Here is a 9,910-nt window from a genome sequence, read left to right as displayed (position 1 = left end):
GCAGACCGTATAACGAGAGAGAGACGGACTGATCTCCCGTCTCATCTCGAGCGCTGCTACCAATAAGACGTTATCACGTAAACATCTCGATCGTAAACCTACTTTACAAACAACCAATTTTTTAATATACATATTATATTATATTATATTATTTTTTGTAAAGGTAGTTTGAATTGATGGAATGAGATATGAAAATTTAATGTTAATAGTTAATAGGGAAACAACATCCCCATCAAATCTGGTGTAACGAAGTATTGCATTGAAATACCTAATAAATGCGTCGAATCTTTACAAACTTCACATACCAGCATTAAGGGTGTTAAATAACAGATATAACCTATATTCTAAGAGAAATGCTGCGATTATTGTTCCCTAACTTTTCGATACTATTGTGTAAAATAAATAACCATGAAGCGGTATCTATAACCGTTTTCATATTAAATAACTCAATTTTGGTTTAAATGGAAGATTACTAGCAACATTATTTTAGGCAGCTTTGACAGATCACAGAGCTCAGAGCTGTGTCTGCGGGACTCCTTTCGTGGCAAATACTCTTGTTCCAAGGAATATGCATTATATACTTTTTTTTATTGACGTGATAACGTTTTTAAAATCGTTTTAGTCGGGTGACATGTTCAGAAACTTGTGTCACACGAAAACCTCACGAGCGCGATCGATCGATCGTATCGTCCTTGCAGAAAAATGTGAACCATTTTTAGTCTGATCGTGCGGGGCGAGGTAATTGTTTAATTTTGGCGGGAGGCGGAGAGTGTCCGTTCTGTAGCGTTTAGCTAGTATTATGCTCAGAGGAATAAACCTAATTGCTCTGAGGTATTATGCTCAGAGGAATAAATATTGCTCTGAGGTATTATGTATTCTGTGAAATGACATATTCTATGGTACCACGTGGTACCTTATGCATTATGACGTCATAGTTCATGCGTTTGCTCCTTGGTTTGCTCTGACCAATGGTGTCGCGTTTTATATATTTGAAATTTCCCAGACTTTGTTAAGACTTTTTAGAAATTAATTTCTCAATGAATTTTAAATTATATTAAAAATATTTAAGTACAGGAGCTTCATTATGAAGTAATAAAGATTATTAAAAAAATATTTGAGACTAATTCGAGTTTCATGCATATTCCCTATTTCACCACGCGCCAAAACTCCAAAAGAGTAACTTTTTCGCGTACTTAAATAAAAAATTATTAAATAGTGTTCTTATATACCTAATCATATTCCGAATTATACTATTACGGATTTCAAACTAAAAACACCAAAAACTGGAAAACATTCGTAACTATGATCGAATTGGCTTTTGAGTTTGAAACATTCAAAAATTAGTTACACTAGGAAGGTTTTAATCATAGGGTAAGTCGTAATCAAAGGTTAGTCTAACTGCTGGTACTAAGTAACTATATATAATCATTAATCACAGACTAATAATAATATACTACGTATACAAATATAATCTACACAAACGGATAAGATTAAATTTCGACTGGTGCACGCAACGGTTCGGTTACCGCACAAAAGGTTACCTAATTGAAACTTTAGATGTCACTGCTTTGTTATGCACTTCTACCGCCTTCTACTCACAATTGAATACATTTTCAGCTATTTTCAAAAAATGAAAAATTTATAGCCCAGCTCATTTTTTAGGAAGTTAGTAGTTTACTATGTACATTTTATTATTTATTTTATAATAATAGCTATAAAGTTATAGACATTATATGTAATTACATTTCGAGTTTCGTCCATACTCCGACCGACCGACTCGAATTTAACATTTTTTAATGCGCGGTTTTCATCCAATATCAGACACTTTTTAAGGATCGATGACAATACAATGATTTTATGACATTATCTTATTATTCTGAATAGTTTGTTAAAGTAATAAAAATAAATAATGCTTAATTTTGTTTTTTACATACTTACTTACTTAATAATATCCTAAGGCCCCTAGCTGGGGCAAAGGGCGTCAACAGTACTCCGCCATGCGTGTCGATTTTGGGCAGCTCGTTTTATCTCACTCCAGCACCTTCCGATAGACTTGGCCACTGCGATAACAGTACGACGCCAAGTGAGCTTTGGACGGCCACGTTTCCGTTTTCCCTGGGGGTTCCAATGCAAAGATTGCTTTGGTATGTGTTCCGGGTCTCTACGTAGCGTGTGGCCAATCCAGGCCCACTTATAGCGTTTAATCTAATGGGCGATCGGTGTCTCATCGCAGCATTTCCAAAGGTCGTCGATGGAGATAGTTTCTGGCTAGTAAATTCCAATGATTCGGCGCCGAATCATTTTTTTTACTTAATCAGATGTTAGGTATTATCATTAAAGTTTGTTTTTTATCTGTCGAAACTAAGTAACTATATACACATATATAAGATTATTTCATATAAGATTCACTAATTTTGAAAATGAAAATGTAAATAAATATTGTGTTCTCGAATATCCTTTTTTTTAAACAAATGGTATATAATGCCATAATATATACTCTTCTCATTAATTCTACTTATTACAAAATAATATGCCACGTACCTTTTCTGTGATATTTGAAATCACAGCAATTTTTCACGCAATAATAATCGAAAGTTAAAACACATACGATAAGAGGTCATTTGTAACAAACAATAATCATGCAATACAAACAGAAGTGTGTATTTACTTATTGCTTTATCTAATTATCTATTTTAATTTTGTGTTGTCTTATTAAGCTTTGACCTTATTATCAGTATATTGTATAGCTTTCATGTGAACGGACAATATTATGAATAAATCTTTTTAAAAATGAATCGATTACTAAAACCTGTGAAAATTTATAATCAATTACACAAAAATTTAGAAATTAAATATGGAAGTGCGTGTTTCCGTTGTTTGACGAATATAAGTTCAAAAAATGATCGTTTGTTCCCTGAGAGAATTGATTTCCCCAGTCGTCACATCGGCCCTAGGGATCAAGATGTAGTTACTATGTTAGATCTTTTAGGATATAAGGTAAAATTACTTTCTAAATTAGTTATACAAATGATACAATCCTTGTTTTACGTAACCTTAGTTAAACATTTTAAAACATGTGTCTTTCTCGTGCCATTTATTTGAATGCGTAATGGGGACAAGACAAGTTAATGGATGCGCAAGTGGATAAGTGAAGAATCTGATCTACTGATTTTTTAATTTGTGAGGGGTGCATTATTTTTATATACCTATGGATTTTATAAAAATTGAATATGCATAAAATATAAAAATGTTCTCTTCCTAATTGTCAAAAAGAAAAAAATATATATTGAAAAATAATCCATTGTTTTTGATGAAATCAGGTGCGGTCACAACATGCAATTTTGCAAGACGTTCACTAAAAACAATAATATAACATGTTGAGTCGGTAGGTAATAATTATTAATTTATTGCACAATACACAATTATATTATGGCACACACTAGGTATATAACAAATGGATATCTGCCAATTTTTTGCGATTCGGGTGGATAATATTTGTTGGGGGTTATCTCTAGATGAATATTTTAAAGAGCTAAACCTGGCAGTCTCTCTTCTAACATGTTTGCTCTGAACCATACGGTTATGCGTATGCGTGTAGGATGGCGCCTGGGTGAAATTATGTACGTACTAGCTTTCCGCCCGCGGCTTTTCCCGCGTTTTCAAAGAAAAACCCGCATAGTTCCCGTTCCCGTGGGATTTCCGGGATTAAGCCTATCCTATTTGTTAATCCAAGTTACCCTCTATATGTGTGCTAAATTTCATTGTAATCGGTTCAGTAGTATTTGCGTGAAAGAGTAACAAACATCCATACATCCATTCAAACTTTCGCCTTTATAATAGTAGTAGGATTCAATGTGCGTGTGTTTCAACCTGTTTCAACTTCAAATGAAAAAAGCAAATTATATTTCTCAGGACTATTTAAAACTCGATTCCTCCTTAGTTTAAAGCATTATATTTATAAATTAGATTTAATAATTATTCTTATACTTTTAGAGTTTAGATGAACTCACAAACGATGCAGTGCCGAAGCAAATTCAACTCAATGGCCTTATGGACATCAATGATCCAATGAGTAAGGAATATTAAATATATATGCGCAATAAGCAAAAAAATAAGAAAATTTTGAGATCAAAACGTAAAATCATTTAATATTATCTATTTCAGGTGAATATGATCTAATTGAAAGAGTGAGGAAAATTGCTGAAAAGAATCAAATATGGCGATCATACATCGGAATGGGGTACCACAATTGTTGTGTTCCACATACAATTATGCGAAATATGTTTGAAAATCCAGGATGGTATGTACCTATAATAAAATAAAAACATTAACTTTTCTATAGCGACATTGTTGGAGATTGTTTTGAATTTTTAGGACAACTCAGTATACGCCGTATCAACCAGAAGTCTCTCAGGGCAGGTTGGAGGGTCTTCTCAATTACCAGACGATGGTTAGCGATTTGACTGGGTTAGATGTTGCAAATGCGTCATTACTTGACGAAGGAACTGCTGCTGCTGAAGCCCTATCGCTGTGTCATAGGTATCTACTCACTATTACATATTTTTATACTAAATAATGTACAATAATTTGAGTACTTCGATTTAAAATTATTCTTGTATTTTTAGACACAACAAAAGAACAAAGTTTGTAGTATCGGAACGTATTCACCCTCAAACGTTAGCAGTAGTTCAAACAAGACTGGATGCTCTAGGTTTAGAAGTCAAAGTATTACCGGACGTGCGGCAGGCTGATTTCGCACAGCGAGACATTTCGGCAGTATTATTGCAATGTCCTGATACGAGAGGTCTAGTATACGATTATTCTGGTTTGGCTGCAGCCGCTCAAGAACACGGTGTAAGTTTATAATTTATACATATGTTTCGTTAAGTACATTGCGGTCCAGTTTCAGAACTTCTGGATATGTTCTATTTAGCTAATCGGCCTGTTAAAATTACATGTATATGAAATTATACGACATACGTATCATCAGCTATCAAAGTGTCTCTATCAGCAAGCGGTGAAATTTACCCTGTATTATAAACTTTAATTTTATTGCAGACGTTAGTAGTGGTTGCCACAGATCTTCTAGCATTAGCTCTTTTGAGGCCACCAGCTGAATGTGGTGCAGCGCTAGCAGTGGGCACGTCCCAGCGGTTCGGCGTACCGCTTGGTTACGGAGGTCCACATGCCGGATTTTTCGCCGCAGAACATGCTCTAGTGCGACTCATGCCAGGCCGTATGGTTGGTGTGACCAGGGACGCGTCTGGAAGGGATGCTTATAGGTTAGTACCTAATTAATACAAATTAAAACTAGTAGACTACTACTATTAGTAGACTGTGTTATGTATTTCAGCGGGTGGCAAAGATTCGGCTTACCAATATGGAATAGATTTTATTAAACTTTTGTGTATTACAATATTATTAAATTAGGTTCCCGATTTCAAATCAATTCTGGATTGATGTAATTTCATCGTTAATCAATCTATTACAGATTAGCATTGCAAACCAGGGAACAGCACATTCGTCGTGATAAAGCTACTTCAAATATATGTACTGCTCAAGCACTTTTAGCAAACATGTCCGCGATGTACGCTGTGTATCATGGACCACAGGGCCTTAGAGATATAGCCACTAGGGTTCACAATGCTACCCTTGTTTTGGATCACGGTAATTTTTGCTACTATTAATATAAGTTATAAACTTACTTAAAAAACATATGATTTGAGCTTAAATTTTTACTAATGCATGCAGGTCTCCGCCAAAGAGGACACAAACAATCAAACGATGTGTATTTCGATACACTTCACATAGTCCCTAATTCAGACCATGACACAGATGCGATAAAATTAAGGGCACAGGAAAAGAAAATTAATCTGCGTTACTTTGAGGATGGTGCTATAGGAGTAGCTTTAGACGAAACAACTACAATGCAAGATGTTGATGATTTGCTTTGGATCTTCGATTGTAAGAAAGTGGAAGAGGTAAAACGTCACAAATAACTGATTGATATAGCCAATAATTTATCGATTAGGGCATTTTATTTTCATTATTTCAATACAGGTAATGCAATATGGAGATGTACGATCACGCAGTGTACAGAACGGACCATTTCGAAGGACATCACCGTATTTAACTCATCCCGTTTTCAGTGCGCATCATTCCGAAACAAGAATTGTACGATACATGAAGAGACTAGAAAATAAGGACATTTCTTTAGTGCATTCTATGATACCTTTGGTAAGGGCATTAAATAACAATAGCTTCTTAAAAGTTCATAATAATGTTCATACGTATTATTTATATGTATGTAATTATGTTCACAGGGATCTTGCACAATGAAGTTGAATTCTACAACAGAAATGATGCCGTGTTCTTTTAAACATTTTACTGAAATTCACCCATTTGCTCCTCTGGATCAGTGTCAAGGATATCATGCACTGTTCGAAGAGCTTGCTAAAGATCTTTGCGCTATCACTGGCTATGATCGTGTTTCCTTCCAACCTAATAGGTAAGTCATGTTTAAAATAAAATATTTCGGAATGAATGAAGGTTGTTTTCAGAACAGATTCAGTTTTGATATAAATTTTTGCTTTTGAAGTGAAACTTGTTCAGGCGCGTTGAGAGTAAAATTTCATGTTCGCGTCATAGCAATACCGTCACGTCATGTCAATTTTGCCAAAGAAGTTTCACTTCTGACTCGTGTGCTCGGCACACACGCCCTTTTTATGTAATGTTTCATTCGCAATTTTTCTATACAGTGGAGCCCAAGGAGAATACGCTGGTTTGCGAACAATAAAGCGGTACCATGAGTTTCGAGGAGACACGGGTCGGAATATATGTTTGATTCCAGTTAGTGCTCATGGTACTAACCCAGCATCAGCTCATATGGCTGGCATGAGGGTCTGTGCCATCCGTGTTACGGCCAATGGTGATGTAGATATGGAGCATCTTAAAGAGATGGTAAGTTTTGTATCTTTAATCTTAAATTTCTCGTGAGTGTAATTTCCCATACTTATTGAAAACGGCTTGAAGAATTTTAATAAAATTTTGTATGTTAAAGTATTCTGTAGGTTTGAGAATAGGTTGCAAACTATTTTTTATACCCCTAATTATAAAGTAAAAGGCAGAACAACGTTCACCGGGCCAGTTAGCTTTCGTATAATAGAACATTGTAGCACTTTCTGTTTCTTAAAATCCCTATACATCATGCATTTTTAAACGAACGGTTATTTTTCTAGATAATAATTTGTAGGTAATGCTAAAAGCTCATTTCATTCCAAGTATAATGCTTTTTAGGTCGAACAACACAGTGAAAAGTTGTCCTGCTTGATGCTAACGTATCCAAGCACATTTGGAGTGTTTGACGAAAGGGCAGCTGACGTTTGCGCATTGGTGCACAAGCATGGCGGCCAAGTGTATTTGGATGGAGCTAATATGAATGCACAGGTAACTTTTGTTGACTGTTGTTGCAATTCAAAGTGAACTTAGTCTATACTTTTTTAATTTATTATAAAGCTGAAGAGTTTGTTTGTTTGTTTGAACGTGTTAAGCTCAGGAACCAGGTCCCATTTGAAAAATTCTTTCGGTGATAGATAGCCCATTTATCGAGGAAGGCTATATTGTATAGGTTTTTATGATTTTTTGCGGAGCATGTTTAGCAAGTGTACATTTAATTCATTGTAATTTACAGGTTGGACTTTGTCGTCCTGGTGACTATGGAAGTGACGTATCCCATCTGAATTTACACAAAACATTCTGTATTCCACATGGTGGTGGTGGCCCCGGTATGGGTCCTATTGGAGTGTAAGTTGAATATTAAAAAACTTTATTTTGCTGCTTTGATTATGTAGGTAGCTGTGTAATTTGTAGATATAGCGTAATTTCGAATAACCATTTCGTTTCTGAAAAAAACGTTCTTACAAAATTCATATCGTGGACGTGGATTTTGGAGCCTTATTGGAGATTTATCGAGGATCGGTGACAATACAATAATTTCATGAGATTTAACGTGTTTTTTAGTTTAATGAAACTATATTATTTCTGTATTATTTTGATATTATATTTTTCTTATACTTAGGAAAGCTCACTTAGCACCATTCTTGCCTTCTCACCCAGTAGTGGACCCGCTAGCTGACCTTGGTGAAGCGGCTCATAGCTTCGGTTCAGTTAGTGCTGCGCCATATGGTTCTTCAGCTATTTTGCCGATTTCATGGGCATATATCAAAGTAAGTCAAACTGCATGTAAGATGAAAATGTATGCTATAAAAAGGAAATACATAATATATATGTATTTGCTGACCACCTCCCCCTAAACATTTAAGATCATTTTACCTGTTTAAACGTATATTGTCTCTGATTGCTATATTTTATTTTTATTCTATCTTGTTTTGACTTGGGAAGTTCCGCGCTGTTTTCTTGTTTTTAAATTAATTAATAATAATTAGAATATCACTCATAAATACAACAAAAACTTTCATACTAATACGAATATTCATCTCTAATTTTCCTAGATGATGGGACCAAAAGGTCTAAAGCGCGCTACACAGGTGGCTATCCTCAACGCAAACTACATGTCACGAAGACTGGATGGTCACTACAAGACGTTATACAAAGGCGAAAGAGGACTCGTAGCACATGAATTCATTATAGACGTGCGAGATCTTAAAAAGACCGCAAATATCGAGCCTGGAGATATTGCCAAGAGATTGATGGACTTTGGTAAGCTATTGTTTATGTAACGTAGGTATACTTAGTGTCATGTGATGGACAAATTTTTTCGGTACTAAAATGAGCATTCAGTTTCTCTTCTACTAACAATTAGAGCTGCGTTGTACACACACGCCATTATGATAAGTAATTACGTGTTGAAAATTTTAAGATCAGTAACTTTTTTAAGGTGACATCAGTGTGAAGTAAAAAGTCCTAATTTTCTGTTTTTTTTTTTTTTTTTATATTGAACTTAATTTCTATGATATTGGAAGAAATACTGATCTCAGAAATATATTTCTCAGATTAACGTTATTTTAAACTAAGTATCGAAATTTTAAATTCTTAAGTATTTTTTATACGTTCAGGTTTCCATGCTCCAACAATGTCTTGGCCGGTAGCCGGTACCCTGATGATAGAACCAACTGAATCAGAAGATTTGCAGGAACTAGAACGGTTCTGTGAAGCTCTTATAGCTATAAGGAAAGAAATTAAGGATATAGAAGATGGTGTTATGGACAAACGGTTAAATCCATTAAAGGTAATAAATGCTGTAGCTATTAATATTTTTCATTCATATATATTTTGTATATATATAGCTTAATTCTTCAAAAAGAATAGTACTACAAGATATTTTGTTGTATTCAGATGGCACCCCATACTCAAGAAGATGTAATTACTGAGGACTGGAATCGCCCTTATAGCAGGGAACAAGCAGCTTTTCCAGCAGTAAGTTTTTTATTGTATATAAACACGTTTTCTATTTATTGCAGGTAATTGAATTCTCTCGAAAAAATATGAATTGATATGTTTCTACTTGTTCTTAAAAGTATGTGTAGTATAAAATTGTAGGAATTTAAACTCAAAATGTCTCTTATATTTATATTTCTTTTCAGCCATTCGTAAAAGGAGAAACAAAAATATGGCCTACAGTTGGAAGAATAGACGATATGTATGGCGACAAACATCTCGTTTGTACATGTCCTCCAGTTATAGATGATTTCTAAGTAAAATAAAAATATTAAAACCTTTGCATTAATATATAATATGTATTTCATGACAATCTTCTCTTAGAATAAATACTGTCTCCAAATAAATTACCACATTAATCTTCTTTTTATCCCAATAGAAATTAGTTACATTAAGCTATACAATATTTTCATTGCCAAATGCCACCCTTTTCAATCTATATTAACATTGTAAT

At 34.5% G+C, this 9,910-nt stretch overlaps 1 protein-coding gene across 1 annotated transcript; it reads left to right on the top strand.

Moving 5' to 3' along the window:
- Positions 1 to 2,754: 2,754 nt before the first annotated feature.
- LOC149904579 (glycine dehydrogenase (decarboxylating), mitochondrial) lies at positions 2,755 to 9,741 on the top strand. Its single transcript, XM_090106835.1, has 18 exons — positions 2,755 to 2,997; positions 3,994 to 4,072; positions 4,165 to 4,300; positions 4,375 to 4,539; positions 4,626 to 4,854; positions 5,059 to 5,282; positions 5,492 to 5,667; positions 5,752 to 5,981; positions 6,061 to 6,237; positions 6,324 to 6,508; positions 6,759 to 6,960; positions 7,297 to 7,446; positions 7,691 to 7,803; positions 8,078 to 8,225; positions 8,511 to 8,718; positions 9,075 to 9,247; positions 9,355 to 9,435; positions 9,603 to 9,741. Exons 1-18 carry the CDS (start codon positions 2,791 to 2,793, stop codon positions 9,711 to 9,713), a joined length of 2,994 nt encoding a protein of 997 aa, XP_089962961.1. The 5' UTR covers positions 2,755 to 2,790; the 3' UTR covers positions 9,714 to 9,741.
- The last annotated feature ends 169 nt before the right edge of the window (positions 9,742 to 9,910 follow it).

The sequence above is a fragment of the Colias eurytheme genome, chromosome 11, assembly GCF_061535395.1.
Source record: "Colias eurytheme isolate Ceu_HAF_F1 chromosome 11, ilColEury1 Martin Lab GWU primary, whole genome shotgun sequence".
In the NCBI taxonomy this organism is placed as follows: domain Eukaryota; kingdom Metazoa; phylum Arthropoda; class Insecta; order Lepidoptera; family Pieridae; genus Colias; species Colias eurytheme.
Note: the sequence above shows the minus strand (reverse complement) of the source record. Positions and strands in the feature narration are given on the sequence as shown.

Bases quoted from the DNA above. Each gene is read 5' to 3' on its own strand.
- LOC149904579 (XM_090106835.1), top strand. From the start codon at position 2,791: ATGAATCGATTACTAAAACCTGTGAAAATTTATAATCAATTACACAAA. The intron at 4,073-4,164 runs GTAAGGAATATT...TATCTATTTCAG, and splicing joins GGACATCAATGATCCAATGA to GTGAATATGATCTAATTGAA. The intron at 5,668-5,751 runs GTAATTTTTGCT...TAATGCATGCAG, and splicing joins TACCCTTGTTTTGGATCACG to GTCTCCGCCAAAGAGGACAC.